The sequence below is a fragment of the Chaetodon auriga genome, chromosome 10, assembly GCF_051107435.1.
Source record: "Chaetodon auriga isolate fChaAug3 chromosome 10, fChaAug3.hap1, whole genome shotgun sequence".
Classification (NCBI taxonomy): domain Eukaryota; kingdom Metazoa; phylum Chordata; class Actinopteri; order Chaetodontiformes; family Chaetodontidae; genus Chaetodon; species Chaetodon auriga.
Genome location: NC_135083.1, coordinates 17,662,485 through 17,681,203, shown reverse-complemented (window position 1 = coordinate 17,681,203; position 18,719 = coordinate 17,662,485). Strand labels below are relative to the sequence as shown.

The 18,719-nt window shown below is 44.9% G+C and overlaps 1 protein-coding gene across 5 annotated transcripts in view; it reads left to right on the top strand.

Annotated features, from left to right (window-relative positions):
- Window positions 1-18,719, top strand: part of rerea (arginine-glutamic acid dipeptide (RE) repeats a) — a 122,902-nt gene that overhangs the window by 84,057 nt on the left and 20,126 nt on the right. For 3 of the 5 annotated variants that reach the window (XM_076741256.1, XM_076741257.1, XM_076741255.1), the window contains exons 5-10: window positions 1,003-1,099; window positions 2,989-3,093; window positions 8,021-8,069; window positions 9,348-9,472; window positions 11,428-11,527; window positions 12,285-12,383. In XM_076741256.1, the coding sequence (XP_076597371.1) occupies window positions 1,003-1,099; window positions 2,989-3,093; window positions 8,021-8,069; window positions 9,348-9,472; window positions 11,428-11,527; window positions 12,285-12,383 (575 nt within the window). Of the gene's footprint in view, window positions 1-1,002; window positions 1,100-2,988; window positions 3,094-4,933; window positions 5,269-8,020; window positions 8,070-9,347; window positions 9,473-11,427; window positions 11,528-12,284; window positions 12,384-18,719 lie in introns of those variants that run through there. The other 2 variants (XM_076741259.1, XM_076741258.1) reach the window with 2 other exon arrangements.

Genomic DNA, 18,719 nt, shown 5'->3' with positions numbered 1-18,719 from the left:
AGGCTCAGTAGCTAACAATGGAGCGAGGTTCACCACTTTGTGAACACATGATCGTATAAAGGACATTACTACACTTTGTAAAAATGTTGTCAGTAGTCAGTTTGTTTGCATTATGTATTTTATTTACCTTTTGCTCAGCATCACAGCTGTTTTGGCATTGGAGTTGTAGATTCTTCAATGTATTACTCTAAGAAATGCCTCAATTTAGCCTCAGTTTTGAGAAAAAGCAGCCACATATACTCAGTGTCACAACACACACTCTTACCTGTTGCCACATCCTATTAGCATGTAGCAGTTCTCGTTAGCTAACGAGCTCCTCTGTTTGCCTCACAGTATACAAGTTAACATTTATACTGTGTCAAAACAGCCTTGTAACCAGAGAACAAAAGACAGTAAGTCATAACAGGGTGTTTTTCCTCTCAACAGTAATCCACGTATCAGTGGTGTTAGAGCGAAGGCTTTACTTTAGATATGTCATTGAGGTTATCAACCAAACATTTTGTATGCTGTTCCCTCTGGAAGCAGCTTCAGTGCCGTGCAGTGCTCCGCTATCTGCAGCTTGTCCTTGCAGCAGGGACTCAGGATTATTAGAATTGATGTCACAAGGCCGGAGTGCAGTGGCCACAGAACGCCACAACTCGGGTCATTTGTCAACGACGGGCGCCGGCTCTTCTTGGCACTGCTGATGCATCTTAACCCCCGGAAGGGTCATTTCACTTGAGAACTGAACATTATGTCCTCTCCTCAGGGGACTGCACTTTATTGGCTTTATTGAATTATGTGGCATAATATTGACCTCTACAGAGGTACTTGTTACTTTGGGTGTACGCAGAACTGTGCTTGTGATTTTATTAGTGAGTTCAAATACACGAGTTGCTTTGTCTCTGTTTTCTCTTTGTCATAGATGAATGAGTAAGCTTGTCTTTTACAATATATATATATATATATATACATATGAAACATAGATCTGTGCTCAGTACAACTGTGGTTTTCTTCCTCCAGACTCTGGCCGGGAGCTGGTTATCACAGACCCAGTGGTCAGGAGTCGAGAGCTCTTCATCTCTGACTATGTGGACACTTATCATGCTGCTGCTCTCAGGTAAACAAACATCAATACACACATATGTACATGCACACGAGCACACACACACAGACAAAGATGTGGGAGCTTGGGTGCCCCTATAGCTCAGTTGGTAGCGTGTGCGCCCCATGTATTGAGGCTGTCAGTCCTCTGCAGTGGCCGCAGGTTTGACTCCCACCTGCGGCTCATTTGCTGCGTGTCGTCCCCTCTCTCTGTCTCTCTCTGCCCCCTTTCCTATCGCACCTTCAGCTGTCTCTATCATAAAGGGTAAAAAAAAGCCCCAAAAAATAATTAAGAAAAAAAAAGATGTGGGAGCTTTATATTTGTAGCTGTGGTAGAATAACCTACAGGATTCTCTTACACACAACATCCACCCCTGAAGGTCCAGTAACATCTCAGCTGCTGCATTCACAGCACAGTGCCCCTGTTACACCACTAAGTTTGTGGTGTTTTGTTGCATTTGTGTGTTGATCTCACAGTTGTGGCTTGTTTTCAAAATGCAAACAATCCCAGTTCAGTGGTTCCTAAAAAGTTTTATTTTTATTGTCATATGGAAAGAAGTAGATTCTTTTGTTGCACCTTGCTGTGATTTAGGATCTCTTTTTCATTAAAATGTTTTACTGTGAATGATAGAGTTCTATTAAACCAACAATTCATCCTCCAAGCAAATACAGACAAATGACGACCACCGTCTGTGTTTTAATGGATACACAACTATTGTAAAGTCCTCCCTTGATGTGATCCAGATTCAGAGGCCAGAAGAATTACTTTTTCTAAAATGTATATTCTTTACCCTGATGATGAACAATGGCAACATGGTAATCGTGCTACGTTGCTCTTTCTATTAGCTGTTCATGAACCCACTCTGAAAGAAAGCATTTTTTTTCTATTGCATTTACACAACACGAAATACAAATGATATACCGTGCTTTACTGCCGTGAGCAGGTGCTGCAGACCAGATGTGGAAAGATGCAAAGCCATAAAGGAGACACATGCCTCACGCTGTTGTGCATTAAAAAGCTGATTGAAATGGCTGTTCATCAAGTCCTCCCCTAAACACACCTGTCACAACTTGAGCCTCCGGAGTAGAACTGATGGCACTCCCTCTCTCCATGCTCAGTGTCAGGAGAAAGGGGACGAGGCTCAGTCGTCCTGCCTCTGTCTATTCATCCAGTCCTGTCTGACCACCCCTCCCACCTCTCTCACTTCCCCTTTTTTTTTTCTAACCAAAACCATGTGTGAGCAGCACAGCGGCGAGCAGCCAAAGCCGTGTCTCCCAGAAACCACTGATTTCAGGGCAAATTAGCTGCAACCTCTCCTACACAGTACACCCTTTGATTTGACTTATTCTCCAGGCTTTAGATAAACGAGAGGGAATTCCAGTGGGATGCTGTAATGCCGCAGCTCTCCGAAGACAGCCCTCCTTAGCGCCCTTTAATCTTTTCAGGGGGAGGAAGATACAGTTTCTCTGCGAGGCAGCCCAGCTCTGCATGCCTGTGATGTCTGTTTCATCCAGCCAGACACCAGAGTGCTGGAAACAGGAAATGGTATCAAGATGTGGTCAGAGCCTCAGCTCATTGGGGGGTAATTGTGACGGATGGGAGACGCACAGGTTGAATTCCTGTCCAGATCTCTGTGGCGTCTGTCTCCCATGCCTCAGCTGCAGCAGACAGAGCCAGGCTGACATGTTCAGCTGGTGTTTACGGGTTCAGTAGCCAGAGTCTGATGTCTCACCGCAAAGTCAGCAGGCAGTGACAGGCACTAGATACCTGCTGCTGTATTTGTCACCTCCAATAGATGAACACCCCAAGAGCTTCTAATTAGGACTGCGTGTGCTCCTGCTAGGGTTTCACTTTGTCATGTAGTTGTTGTTGGTGTCTAATAAAGCCTGTCTTCTCTCTCACAGGGGGAAATGCAACATTTCCCATTTCTCCGACATTTTTGCTGCCAGGGAGTTCAAAGCCCGCATCGACTCCTTTTTCTATATCCTCGGCTATAACCCAGAGACCAGGTGAGGAGCTTTCTGTCCAGTCAATTCCACTCATGCAGCACCCTTCTTTATCATCCCACAGGCCAGATACACTGGGTCAGCTCTCCACAAAAGGATAAGGTTTTAGTTAAAACAGGGCTGCAGCTAACTCTAATTTTCTTTAATAATCAATAAATCCTTTGTCTGTATGGTATGAAATGCTCACAGTCCAAAACCCCCAAATATCCAGTTTACTATCACAAACAGAAGGACAATTACTGACAAAGTCTTCACAATTGAGAGGCTAAGGCCGGATAACGTTTAGCATTATTACATCATTACTTGAATAATGACTCAAGCGATTAATCCATTACCAAAAGAGAATCTTCAAAGACCATTTTAATTGACTGTTGATTTGACTAGTCAATTAATCCACTGCTAATTGTTTCAGCTATGAATTCAAAGTTCATGGGTTCAGTTTATTTGCAGTAAAAATGAGCCATTAGTTATAGCTGAGCAGTACACTGACAGAACGCATGTTGGGGTTTATATTCAGTAATATCCCGATAATTACCATAGAATGCATCCCTAGAAGAAGGAAATATTGTCAATCAAGTGATAATAGCTTTTTTCCAGTATCAGTCAGTAGTAGCATTAATGCTATTAACATATATGCGAGTGATGCTTCTCAGTGTTATCACACATGAGCTTTCTGTTTTGGTGTTGGTTACACAGTGTTACAACTAATGATGCTTTCTGCTCATTACTGCTGTCGATGTTATCAGTGCACATAGAATGGCCCTGATGTGGTGTAATTACGGAGAATGAGCCTGTGGAAACCCCCATGGCTTTGCAATAGTTTGGGCGTTAGTTGATATTTGTCAAATTACGTGTCAAGTCTGAACTGCACTAAGATTAGAATGGAAAATCTGCATGACGCCCATCGATGGTATTTCAAGTCTCCGCTTGGATGAGGATGAAAGGCGCTGTGACATGTCACAATAAGAAAGGAAAACGGATGCGAATGATAAAATTAGTGATGACTGAATTCCGTTTAGCCACTTCAGATCCCCACGGCTGTGACGCTGGAGTCGACGTGCTCAGAACGTGACTTTTGATTTAAAAATAGATCTTTGATAAGTTGTCTCTGTTACGCGTGCTCAGCTGGCTGCATCGGGAAATTACACTAGATTTATTCAGCTGCCTCTTTAATCCTACGTGACCTGCGGTAAGTGCCTTCAGTCATGTGGATGCAACCCAAAAAAGGCAAGGATCATGCAAGTACCATCAACAAGGTGACAGGTGCTTCATTTAGAAACAAGGAAGGAGAAAGAGGGCTTCTGTTTTGTTTTGGGGCTTTTTGGGCCAAAGCACAGACTGAACACATACATGAGTTTAATGTTTTCAAACCCTTAAATAGCCTTTATAATAAGTGTCATGACCTCGTGGTTGGACAAGCCATCAGATATGTTGTACAGCTGATAATATTTGTAGTTTGCAGTTTATTTGAAAACGCATCTCATTCACATATATGCTTGGGATATATTTTATTCCGAATATCCCCAAAAGGAGAATTGTCCGGTTCGTTTATAGCCGGACTTTTTCTTTTTTTCTGAACGTGTGGAGCTGTCGCATTCATTAAGCTGCTCAGGCTGAAGTAGTGTCCTCTCGTTGTTATCATCCACTGTCTTTGTTAGAGCGTCGCACGTGTTGCAGTGACAGCCGTCCTTGCTGTGGGTCCCTCGGGTTGCCGGTTGGGAGCCCCCTCCTTCAGGGCCCCGCTCAGCCTCAGTCTCCCTCCCTCCTCCGCTCCGCTCGTTTGGTATTCTGAGCGGGGTGTCTGCAGCCTTGCAATTTCACTCTTGTTTATTATGGCGCAGACATACGAGGAGAGATGAATTCCGTATCCTGCATGCGTGTCTGCCTGCCCGCCTGCCTGCCTCTGTGTGTGTATGTGTGTGTGTGTGAGGTCGCAGCACATGCTCAGTAGTGTCTATAGAGAAGCGAGGCGAGCTTGCGACGCTGTACGTGCAGGCTGAGGTCACAGCACAAGCTCAGTGAATACCTCTCCGGGAGCGAATGCGTGGTTCTCCATTTTGAGCACCTAGAAATAGGTGGGAGAGGGGAGTTAATTCCAACGAGCAGTTACACACACAGTGTCACTACCCAACCCTAGGGCTCGATGTCAGAAATGGACGATTTGTTCAGTCCCAGGAGGTAGGTCTGCGCTCATATTCTCGTGCTTTCTCGTGCCGTCATTACTTGCTGCGCGAGTGTCGGCTCGTCTTATCCGTCTGGACTGAAAAGTGTGTGGTGTTTGCAAGCTGTCCGCATCACTGTCATTACGCGGAGCGGCTGTTGTTTGTGTCTGGGAGCAGGGAAGCGAGCGTGCACATTGTGCCAGCAGCGGGAGGGTTGAACGCTGCCACTGCAGATCACAGACCGTTATTGTGCTCCCGGAGTGGAAACACCGTTGTGTCACGCCTTTATTTAAATGCGACCCGGTAGATGCAGAGTGTTTGCGATGCGTGCGCGAGCGTCAGGCTGATAAATGTGCACCCAGCATGCTTTTATGGCGGTTATAAGACCCGGTTATGGGCTGCCCTGGCTCCATTTTGCAGCTCCTGTTTACAATCGGGATGACATGGCGTACGGAGCGGTGCCGGGATGCACACAAAGCTTATCCGGCTCTGCTGCCCCCGCAACCGGCCGCGACGCGTCCACGCTGCTCGTCACGGCACTTGAATACCATGAAGTTGGGTTTGTTTTTGCTGTGCTGCAATTATGTCAGTGTGCCACAGACTCGCGCTGCGATTGGCTGGAATTGATGGAGGGGGCGGGGTTATCCTTGATTGCACACACGCACACACAGAGTTGACCAGACTGTCACGTTGTTGTTTGGTTTTAATAAGTAAGCCCGTGATCGCTTGACAGGATTGAGCGCTAATGCTGGGTTAGATGTGAGCTTGTTGTGGGTAACAGCTGAGCATGTTTTACATTGTTTATTAGACAAGGCGACAGACTTGATGAAGCTTATTAGAGAAACATGAAACATTGTTACAACGAGTCAGATAATGCCTATTTGGTCTACTTTAAGAGTAAGGAAATGAAAAGATTAGCTTCTGAGTAAATCATTTGGCCGACAACAAACAAAAATGAACTATGACCGCAGGTATTTTCGTTAAATAGATAAGTATTATTAATTTTCTGTCATGATTGTCAGTGCTTTGCTGTGTCTGTTGAAGTCTACCTGCAGTCTTTATGGGAGCTGCTGAGAGCTTCCTGCAGCGATGCATCTGTATTCTGCCTCCTCTCTCAGGACCTGTGCAGCATTTCTTCTGAATGTCTGCTCTCAGGTATTTGCCTGAGTAAAAAAAAAAAAAAAATGGCTGTCTTCGAGACGCCGTTCTTATTCTGGTGCGCAGGTCCTCATTTGTCATCCTTACAGCCTCCTGCCAAACATACAGCGGACCTGGCCGGCTGTGCTTCGTCAGGAACACGTTTGTAGAACTTTCTCTCAGCAGCGACACAGACCGAATTCACACTCAGTATAGTCTACATTTTTCTTAGCCTGCAGACCACACGAGACATTCACCATTGTAGATGAAACGTGTGTGCCTTGTAATGTACTAAGAGACAGTCTGGTTGTTGGTAAAGAGTCGGATGTTTCTTTGCTTCTAAACTTTCTTCATCTCTAATAATCCAAAGAAGTTTTTAGCTCCATCTTTGCTGCTCACTTGTAATTTTCAAACTTTCAAACAGTGGCACAAGAAACTCTTCTGAAAGTGAGCATGAAGTGTGAATGAAGTCACCCTGAAACCTTTGAAATCTCATCTGAAGCGCTGATGAAGCAGGAAACGACCATATTTGATCTTCATCAGCACGATTTGTGGCTTTGGGCTGTCGTCGTCGGCCGTGTTCTGACTGCCTTACGTTCAGTTTGTGTTTTCTGCTGAGAACGTTTGTGACCAACGTGAAATGAAGTGTTTCAACATGCTCTGGAGCAGCAGACAGTCCTGGCAGGCCTGGGGTCATTTACTGCAGCTGAAATTCAGTTTTTTTGGCCCTTGCTCATATGGTCTGTGCCAGTGCTTCTGTCAGCCATAGTTCACGACATTATGGATTACTCTCTGCTGTGTGAGAGGGGGCGGTCTGTCAGGAAAGGGCAGTAGAGTCTGCATATGTACCCTTCATTGGGTTTTGCGGTTGGGGGACCGTAAAGAGACCAGAGGGCTGTGGCCTCTCAGGTTTCCGCCAGGTCTCCACGATGGAGTGCGAGCTTCTCCGGGTGCAAATCACACTGACAGATTCTGGGCTGGCCTGCGCTCGGCTGTATGAAAATCAGCGCTGTTACCTAGGCAACAGAGGGAATGGCTTTTCAAAAGGAACATCTTGTCATTTTCTTTAATCCGCTGCAGCTGGAGAGTCACAGCACTATTATTAAATTGCAGTTGCTATGGCTACCAACATTTGTACCGGCAGCCGCTTCAGAGGCTCTCACCCTGCATATCCAGAGCCAGCCCCCCCCTCCACCCCCCCACCCCCCACCTCCTCCTCCTTTTAGGGGATTCTGTTTTATTGCTGCATCCACAATATCAGGCCTGCAAATGTGCAGCGCTCAGCTCGCTGTGCAGCAGCAGTCGACCAGGAATGTTCTCCTCAAATCTTTATTTGCTTTCAGAATAAAACACTGCAAGCTTTTTCTCACATGTGACTCGCCTTAGAGTTCCACACGGCCCATGTCTGCTCGCGCTGAGTCCCATCTTGTCCAGGTCATGAATTGTTAGTTTTCTGGCGTTTTCTTTCTTCCCTGCTTTGAGGCTTCAGTCAGTCATGATACCCAGTTGTGACTTTGTGCAATTGTTCCGCTCGCTCAACAGGCACAATGCCGACAGGTTTCTTTCAGCTAGTTTTGAAATGTTGCCAAGGAAATATTTTGTTTCAATCTGCTTTCTTTGTCTCCTCGCAGGCGACTAAACAGCACACAAGGGGAAATCCGAGTGGGACCCAGTCACCAAGTAAGACATTGTACACAACACCGTCACCCAGCAGTTGACTTGAGAGATTTCTCTAGTGTTGGTGAAAGTTGCATCATGCAGCCTCTTTCTTACAAAATTTGATTATCACACGATTACCTAACAGCTCTTCTTACCTCATAGATGCCATTTAGTCTGAGTCATGGCGTGGCTTGTTACTTAAAATAATAACAATAAACAATAGTGTCTTACTATTTGGCCGCAACAACACCACAATCGATGCTGATTATAACAAGCTAGTTTGATCTTCTCTGCAATGCTGTTCTCACAAGACAGATAATAAGACATTATATGCAGGACATGTAAAGTTTCAATCTATCTATATCTATATCTATATATCTATATCGAATGTTTACATAGAAGTTTGCATGACAGTTTACTGCAGTGTTTGCATCTGCCAGCCTGTGCAACGGTGCTGTAGCATTGTGTAATAACTGTGTGTACAACCCTGATGCCAAAACATTTGGGACTCTGTGTGAATTGTTAATCAAATCTGAATACAGTCATTTGCAAACCAATTGTTTTTACCGTCAGCAGGTTTGTGAAGTGTTCCTGAGCCCATGTAGCAGTCGTAGTCCTCGCTTTCATAGTCCGCTTTCATACCCAATCATGATAGTATCAACTGTTACCAATCAACCTGTTTACCTGTGGACTGATCCAAACAGGTGTTTTTGGAGCATTCCACAACTTTCCCAGTCTTTAGTTGCTCCTGTCCCAACGTGTTTGAAACATGCTGCTGCATCAAATTCAGAATAAGCTGATATTTACAAAAATCAATGACATTGATGAGGTCAACATTATACATATGCACTGTTTTCAGTTGAGTGTATGTCCAAAAGGATGAGCAAATGATCACATTCTGTTTTATTTGTGTTACACAGCGTCTCAACTTTTGGGAATCAGGGTTGTACTTACACAAACTTTCTTGAGTTTGAATAATCAGTAAGTCATGTATGTTGCCACCAGACGTAGACAGGATGTATATGTTCCATCTTTACAACAAAACAAAAACACTGAACGTCTTGAGACAATTTTCTTCAGCGCTGCAAGGACAGGAAGTCATCTGAGTGCTGCAGTTCTGTGTTGTGTTAAAATATTGAATCATTGTGACTGAACTTGTCCCCATTTCCCGCTGCCACCAGTGAAATGTTGATGACAGGAGTCTTGAAAGCTGATATTTTCTTTAAGCTGGCATGCTATTTGTAGTGTGACACCATCTGTCCCTCCCTTCTCCTCCTCCTCCTCCCTGGACCTAATTAGGCCAAGCTTCCAGAGCTGCAACCTTTCCCCTCTCCTGGTGGCCAGGCTGTGACTGAGAATGAGGAACTGGTCTGGATGCCAGGGGTCAATGACTGTGATCTTCTCATGTACCTCAGAGCCGCAAGGTGAGCCCAGAGAAACACAGGAGTTCACGCTACTGGTTCAAGGGAAATCTATCATCACTAAGGTTAAAGATGATATATGACAAAACATGGAACCACAGTCTGTCCCTCGCCCTTACTGTATTCATACCCAAGTGTGTGAATGTTGCATATATTTAGAACTTAATAACATCAAGACATCAAAGACTCACATCAGTGAAGGTGAAAACACCTACAGGCTTCCACTCTCCACCATCAACCTGCTTCTGTACTCAAGATCAGTCAAACCACATTTCTTCTCTCTCATTAGTGGTATTTTATTCAAACCACTAAACTCGCTTTTTTTCAGCAGAACTGTCTCGAAAAACTGAACTCAGCTGAATATTTCAGTACATTTATTTACTGTAAATTTGTTGAGTTGTCACATTAAACTGCAGGTACTGTTGAACCCTTCATGTTCCTCTGACAGAAACTGTCCGTCCTGCTGTGCCTCAGCTTTGTTAGCTCTTAGCTCTATTAGGGCCCTTAGCTGTGAGCTGTTAGCTCCATTAGTTGTTAGTACCACTGACTCTGTTAGCTCCATTAGCTTTTAGCTCCACTAGCCAAACACACCACAGGACATTGCTACCCACCTGCAGCTAACAGCTAACTAGCTCTCCTGGCAGTTTTAACATGGATTTGATGTTCAGGGAAGAACAGGGTGCGTTCCCTGTCTATAGTGAGTGTACTGCGTACTTTCAGATTTTAATGCATTGTTCTTTTTATAGGTCCCATCCTGGGTCGTCAGCCACTGATAGTAACTATAGTGACAGCATGAGAAGACATGCTCCATGTTAGTCAAAGCTCAGTACAGTTTGTCATTTATAAAGCGACAGTTCAGTCCACAAAAATCCCTTTCATCCCCGAGGCTTCCTGTTCGTCCTTCTCTGTTTGTCCCAAAGACATTTTCTGTCGTCCCTGAATGACAGGACGTCGTTAGTCTCGAGCCCTCTTTAATGCTACTTATAAATGTCACACTTCATCGGGTGTTGTATCATGGGATAAAATCCTTCATCAGTGTTCCCCGAGATGTTGTTGCAGTGAAAGTGATATGTCTCAGCAGGTTTCTGTGTTATGTTGCAGTCAGGGGCCACAGAGTCATTAATCACCATCTGTCACTATGGCAGACAGTGTTGTAGAAATTCCATCATAGTCTGTATTTTTCTATCATATTTGTTTTCATTCCTACCAGTATTACATAGACCTTTAATATGTCGTATTTGTGTTCTTGCTGTGAATTGTAATGTGCTTCACGTCAAAGCCTGGCTCCATGAAAAGTATTTTTTCATGTTGGAGCAAGCACGCATATGAGGAACATCAGGTGTGCTTTTCCGACGACACGAGAGCACTGCTTTGAACGTAGTGTGGTAAAGATGATTATTAATACATGTGGCATGTATGAGAATAAGATTTACTGCAAGAGAGGAGACCAAGAAGCTAATGTGGTTCAGCTCCGACCTTAAAGGCTTCTTGCTCTGTTGCTGTAATTTGGATCTTCTCACTTTCTCCCTCCATTCTACGGCTTTGATGTATAAAACATCTGAAAAGTGACTGGGAAAAATGCCTATCACAATATCCCAGAGCCTGAGGTGACACCAGCAGTCCAAAACATCAAATAATTCAATGTGTGATAATATAAGACTTGGAAAAGGAGCAAATTCTCACATTTGAGTGTCTGGAAGACATTTTCCGTCGACTGACCGATGAATTTAAAGACTAATGTTGCAGCTCTGCTCCATCTATATCCAAACTGTTTAGTTTATGCCATTTGTAATTATTATTACACTTGTTACTTTTGGTAGAGAAGTAAATCATCAACCATTCCCATGAGACATGATTGAAAAAAATGAGCTACATGGACATTTGAGTCAGTTAAATGACTCTGTAGCTTGACGTCTGTGGCTGTTTTAACATTGATTTCATGTGTGTTGTGTCCACAGGAGCATGGCTGCCTTTGCAGGGATGTGTGACGGAGGCTCAACAGAAGATGGGTGTCTAGCAGCCTCTCGAGATGACACTACATTAAACGCACTTAACACTGTAAGTAGCCATGCGACAAGTCTAACGCAAAAATCAAGCGTGCGTTTAGAAGAAAACCCCAGTCCATCTCCGTTTCACAATGAAATGTGCTGTTTGAATTGCTGGGATTTTAGTCCCGGTGCACCTCCACAGTGATGGGCAATGATAAAGCCCCTGAGCCAGTAGAGTAGCCCCCTGTAGTAAACCCAGCCTCAGAGGCTTACAATACCTCAGGCGTAATGAGAGATTTGTCCGTCACATTGATAATGAATACAGAGGAATCAAGCACAAGAAAGAGATTAGAATCATCATAAACAGGGCATTTATATTCTGAGTCTATAAACTGGAAAATTAACATAGCGGGCAGGTCATTGTCTCTCGACCTTCCTCTATTTGCAATTCCAATGAGTAATGCTTGTTTATTCTCAGAAGAAGAGCTCCAGCGCTGCCTGTTTTGCCCATTTGAATGTGACACAGGGCTTAAAGCTGCACAGTGATTGCCTTTGTCACTGTTTTGTTTGTTTTTTTCAGCCTGGTTCTTGGATCTTTGCACAGAATTTCCTCTGATGCTCTAGTAAAAAGCTTCAGTTCACTGTGGGTTGTTACTGAAATTGTAATACAATAGCTCAGTAAAATGTGTCACCACAGCTCAAAATGTCCCTCCTGTGTGCTTACAAAGAAAGTTCACACCTCCGTAAATGTTCCTTTTTTAATCTATCCAGGCTTTGTTTTATAATCAGAATCATAAGATGAAAATTTTTTTTCTCTTTGTCTTCAGCTTCACGAGAGCAGCTACGATGCAGGAAAAGCTCTCCAGCGTCTGGTGAAGAAGCCTGTACCCAAACTGATAGAGAAGTGCTGGTCCGAGGATGAAGTGGTAAGAGAACGATGCCTTTAACTTGAAAATGCATCCACAAACACTTCGTGCTTGGACAAGTAATTGGCAGGAAAAGGATACACGTGTGAAGTTTGAATACACAAGAAACTGGTAATTTGTTACTTCGGGGTGTTCTGTAGTTTTCTTGATGTTTCTTGGTATCCCTTGTAAGGATAGCAGCTGCTTGTCAGAGCTTGGTTTGTGTCTTTAGAGGGAGCTGTTGAGAGAGTTAAAAACAAGGCTCTTGGCCCCGTCTCACAAGACATCAGTAAAAACACTCGTCAGTTTCCAGCTCCTCCAAGGCCCGAGAGCAGCTGCATCCTGTTTATCACCCACAGAATAAATCTTTAGCGTGGAAGTCTGGAAAGGGAAAAGACTGAGGGCTGGTAATGTTAGCCTCCATTTGAATTTAGATGTGAATTTCACCACAGCTGTTGAAGGGCTGGAGAATCAGAAAATGGCAGCCCTTCTTCCTGATCAAACAGCACATCGTGAAGGGGGAGGAGGGGAATTAAAGTACTGGATGCACCATGTCAGAAACGACTGAGAGCTGCGGCTTTGATGCATTATGACACGCTGCACTACATGTTTGTATACCCGCTCTCCTTTAAAGATAACACTGCTGACTGATCTGTCTGTAGATCTTAGAAAAACAAAAGGCTCCACTGCTACAATTCTTCTGTTAGTTTTTCCTCCTCCTGGGTGAATCATCCTTTCTCCGCTTTGATATTGTTTGGTAATGCCCAAGCCTGGCAGCCTTTTGTTGTAGCTTTGAATCCAGCAGCTCGGATCCGGTGGAAGTGAATGGGTTGATTTGTCTTGTAATTGAACATGATGGCCACATTTGAATAAAGCCAGAGTCGGCGGCAGGACCGCAGCGAATCACAACAAATGAAGTCAGCCGTCCTTTTGTGGACCAGTTAAGAGTTCGCCTTTATTTATGCATGCTTGCTGGCGCCGAGCTAAACTGCTGCGCGAGGATGATCAGAGCTGGGGACAGGCATGTTGGGGGGAGGCTTTATTGCCATACTCCACCACAGCAGGTCTACCACAGACCACTTGTCTAAGAAGCGCAGTAGGGGCTCGACAGTAGAAGCTGTAAATACCTCGATTCAGAGAATAGAGTGATCACTTTGATTTACATTTGGCTTTTTTTTAATCAGAGAATAATGTTGCATTACAGTGTTATTTATCTGTAAGGATAGAGCCTAATGTGCTCTAATGTATACAGTATAAGATAGCACAATACTGGATTTTTGAGTCCGATACAAGTTTATCATCTAATAGTAATGTCTTTTTACATAAACACATAACATCAACAGACATCTAGATGTGGATCTTTTAGTTTTTTTTTTTTTTTTTATTGAATTATGACCAAGATGCACACTGAGCAGGTTAAAAAATACACTGGAGACACTGTTGGTAAATTGTATTTGGTATACATACACAGCAAATCATCATTCATGACTGACCACACAGTGGTCATAGTTTTTAGGAACTAAGAGTTAACAGTTCACATGCTATGATATATTACAATCATAAAATTTCACAGGAAGGCAGTAACCTTGCGTTATTGTCCAGCCCTGAATCCTTATGCCATCCTATTTATTCTGCAACCTCGGTCAACTCCCTCCACACGTTTACACAGGAGTTTCATCATGTTCAGACAGCATTATGTTCGTGAAGTGGAGGAGCTGTCAGGGAGTCGAGTACACATTGTCAGCTACGTTCAGTGGCCGTCGTGTTTTGTGTCCGCGGGTGGAGGCGGTCAGCAGGCCGTCTGTGCTCCACCTGCCACACAGTGCACACAACCAGCAGAAGCAGCATCTTGACTCCAGCCAAGGACACAGCTCCCAGTGATCTGATCACCAGTTGTGCCTTTTCAGCCCTGCAGCCTTGAGGGACAGGTGTAAATGTAGCTCCAACCTTACCGCACTCAGAGAAATCAGCCCTGCTGCTCTTCATTTATTTATCACCCCTTGCTCTGCCTCTCCTCCTCCCTCTCCTCTCCCTCTTCTATCTTATCCCCCCTCCAGGATGAGCTTCATTATTCCTGCCTGCTCTTTTTTCACCCCACCGCTGCATTCTTTTAGAGATGTGAATAAAAGTGACAGCGGGGGCAGCTGGAATGACAGAATCAGCCTGTCTGCAGGGTCACTTGTCACCCTCTCCTCCCCCCTTTGACTTCTCTGGCCCCCCCCCTTTCTCTCCTCTTGCAGCTGCTGCCACATAGCACATAATCCTGGACCTTGTCTCAACTCCCCAACTCTAGAAGAATATTAAGAATTTCTCCCACACAGAAAGATGAGACCAGTGTCGTGATCATTTGTAAGCCGTGTCATTGCTGCGGTGGAGGAAGTGACACCGTTACAAAGCAGAGTATTTGTTTCATTTTTATTCTCTCCTCGCTGCCACAGAAAATCATTTCACTTCAGGAAGATTTGTCAGAGTCAAGCCCTGAACAATCTCTCACCGTGACACTATTGGTACAACTTTCAGAAACTGAAATCCATCACCGTGATGTGAGCACCGCTCAGAGGTGATAACTACAGATTACACCGAAGAAAAATCTCAACTGTTATAAAATAAATGCATCAAATCCTGATTCCAAAGAAGTTGGAACGCCGTGTAAAATGTAAATAAAAAGAGAATGCAATGACATCATCACACATCCACATTCACCCATTCACACTCACATTCAGACGTCGATGGCGCAGCTATTGGGAGTGATTTGGAGTTTAATATCTTGGCCTAGGATAGTTCCATGTGTGGACTGCAGGGGCCAGAGAGCGAACCACTGACCTTCTACATTATATAAGTACAACAGTCAGCGTATCGCAGGACATCTGTCAAGTACATTTATATTCGGCAGCAACAGACACACATACCTACATAGCACACAGCCGAGGAGGCTTTCCTGTAACAACACAACCAGCTGAGCTTGTGTTGCTGTGTGAAGTCTGGAAATAATGTTAGCTCTGGCTATGTGGGACAACACAAAAAGCAACAAGAAAATAGTTTCCCACATCCAACCTACTACACTGGTTATTTAACCGGCTTCAAAAGAGGCTTAACTTTCACACAGTTTCTCTTGACTGTCCGTCAACATCAAATACTCCAGATGTGGGTCAACAATAGATGCCACTAACCACATCAGCCACAGAATGTACTAAGTTGAAGTTCAACAGGCAACCTGTAACCAGTATCAAGCCATCCTTGAGCTTCAGTTTTGTACTAAATCCTGTTTTCAAAGTAAGAGGTCAAAGTAAAGTAATTAGCGCACCCATGTAGGCTGGGAGTTTCCCAGTTGTTGTTGGTGTGGGGACATTTCCATCAAGTTAATCCACTGGGTGTTCACTCCCCTGGATGGTGGGAGTAGATGATGACTGTTGTGTTGGTTCTTGCAGCCAACAACAGAGAAATTGGCGTACATCGCTCCTAATGTTACCCTCCACATCGTCACGTTGCTGGAGTCTGCGTGCTAATGAGGAAAATAATAGTTACTGGATGTAACTCCAGTTCTGTGAGTGCATGCGTAGCCCTCTTCCTGCACGTTATCGCAGCCACAGAAAAGCACATCGTTTTTAATATGCTAAAACATTTTTCTCGGTAATGACGGTATCAAAATCCATGTCATGGCAGAACGTGACAAAGGTGACGGTGACAAACCGGTACACCGCCCACCCCTGTGTCTACTGAGCAGGCTGTTGAGGGCAGAGGAGTGATTGATTTAACCAAGAAAAAGTGGGATTACTAATATAATTACTGTCATTATGGGCGGGTGAAACGCTTCAGACAGAACAGTCCTCTGCTTTTTCTGAAGTCTAACTGAGAGAAGCGCTCCCACTACACCACTTCTTTATGTGTGTTTTATCAGAAGCCAGATCAATCCTCACCGCCCACACACAACTCCCTTCCCGTCCTTTTGATCATGCAGTCGTCTCCATGGTAAAAATAAATTCTTTTAAACCAAGAACAAAAAGCACATCAAGTGAAAAGCTTACAGGTAGTTTCCATTTGTTGCCATTAAATGTTTCTCCACTGATGCCATATTGCGTAATAACAGCGTTACACACTGAGTACCTCTCCTACCTAAATAACCGCTTCTTGTAAAGTGTGAAATGACCTTTAGCTGACAGGATATGATTATCAACATCTGCTTTTTAGGTCAGAAGACAACCCAGGTTTGTTAGTTGATGTTCATGATGTGATCAGTTGTTAGTTTGGCAGCCGGCAGAGAAAACCTACAGACCAGTGAGAGCAAAGGCTCTGCTTTTGTGTTACTTTAAGAATGAAAAAGGTATGACCACAGATACATATGATGTATCCTTCATGTAAATATTAAATCTTCACACCCACCCTCACATGAAGTGATCTGACACTATCATTTGCCTCTGTTCGAATCCCAAAGTTATTTATTCAGACAATGTGTCAATAAAATCAAAAGTAATTCAGCATCTGATTGATTCCCCAGCACCTGCCCTACCGGCAGGCTCAGTGAAGGTCATCAAAGGATTCTTACCCTCACAAACTTGACAAAATACAATGGTCTCCTCAAATGAAGCTGCTGCCGTGCCAGATTGCATGGTGCTTATAATGCATCGGCCAACAGGAGGTGCCACATAAACAATCAGAAGCAGCGGCAGCCGTCGTGCTGTGCGTCGCCATGTCAGAGGCAGAGAGGCTGATCTATGACCGCTGTTGGGCGGCAGGTCTATCCCTCAGCCAGCTGCACTGTGCCGCGGCTTATCTCCGGCGCTGTGTTCAGCTGATGGATGACTGAAGCAGGCTGCCGACAGCACAGAGGCGGGAGGGGGAGGGAGGAAGGCGAGGGAGAGGAGAGAGTGGCGGCCCCCCAGTGGCTGAACACCAGCCTACAGACCTGAGACACGCCGCCCGACCAAAAAACACCACAGGCAGATACAACGCAGCATGCCGCCCTGCATCCCCCTGCTGCAGGCTGTAAATTATTTTAGACGAGCAGCTTTTCTTCAGTCTGCAGAGGGAGCCCTGTTTGCTACGCCCAAAGATTTAGTGTCAACAGTGTATTTTATCACCATTAGAGCTCGGTGCCAGCAATGCTTTTTAGGGTTGTTCAGTAACTAAATAGCAGGCAGGATGGGTGTGTGCTGGAATTTCCTGTCACCTTTTGTGTCAGTACAAGCCAAAGGAAGCAGAGGACGTTACTTTGCCTGCCAAAAGTTGGCAGAATGTGTCCGTGTTTACGGTCGGGTAAATATTAAAACAGGACTTTTGCTGTAAAGTATTTTTGGGATTTTCAGAAGAGCTTCTCCTGGAAGGTCATAGCTCCGTTCACGTCGACACACATTTTAGCATATCTAAACACAGATTTGAATCTTTCTGCATGGTGTCAGCGCCGAGAGGATGTGGGTAGTCTAGTGTCTGTCAGTGCGGTCTCCCCTTCTCTTCTTCAAGCATGTTGTGATTTCCTCCCCGCGCACCGTGGCCAATCTTATTACTTGGCAGATATTTCATAACAGACAGCAGTGTTTTTACCCTTTGGTTTGGGTGAGCAGACCGAGCGTCTTCGGCCCTCTGGGTGTATACACAGCAGGCTTTGAAAGGTCAGCTTTAAACAACGAGTCAAGTATAATGACTCCATATTGAGTGGAAGTGGCTTTGTTTGCTGTTGGACGGTCTTACGTCAGTGTTTTCATGGAATGACATTTAGCAGGAATTATGCTCCATATGCGAGCCTGCACTCTGTTTATCATCACGATACCATCTTTGTGCGTATGTCTGCATTATCTTAACCAGTTTTACAACTCCGAACAATCACCCCTCAAGCAGGAAGTGCGCACACACAACAATGGCCTATTGAATCATTTTTTCTCCTTCTCCTCCTCCTTTTATACATATCCTCTCCAGCCTCACAATAGTGCTCTGTTAGCCTCCGAGGGGGAAACTTGGGGCGGGTGAAAAGCGCCAGCTCTCTGGAACACACTCAGAGAGAGAAGCCTGTTGTTTCTGCACAGCGGATGGCCATTTGGTAGCGCTTCCACCAAGCTCGCCCCCCCCCCCCCCTTGCTCGCTCTGGCTCTCTCAGCCCCTCCTCCGCTGCTGTGTTGCCTAGCAACGGAGGGCTGGAGCAGTCTGAGCAGGGGCAGAGCGATTCAGAGAGCAGATTGGCGGATGATTTATTAGCTGGGCTGGAGAGCAGTGAGCCCAGGCAGCTGAAATGGAGCCTTAAACTGGAGCCGACGTGTAGGGAGGGAGTCAGCGAGAGAAAGAAAACGGAAGGGAGGAGGGAGGGAGCACGCACACAGCTCCTCTGTGGAGACGGACAGACAGGCTGTGTAAATAGTACAGTTGGGG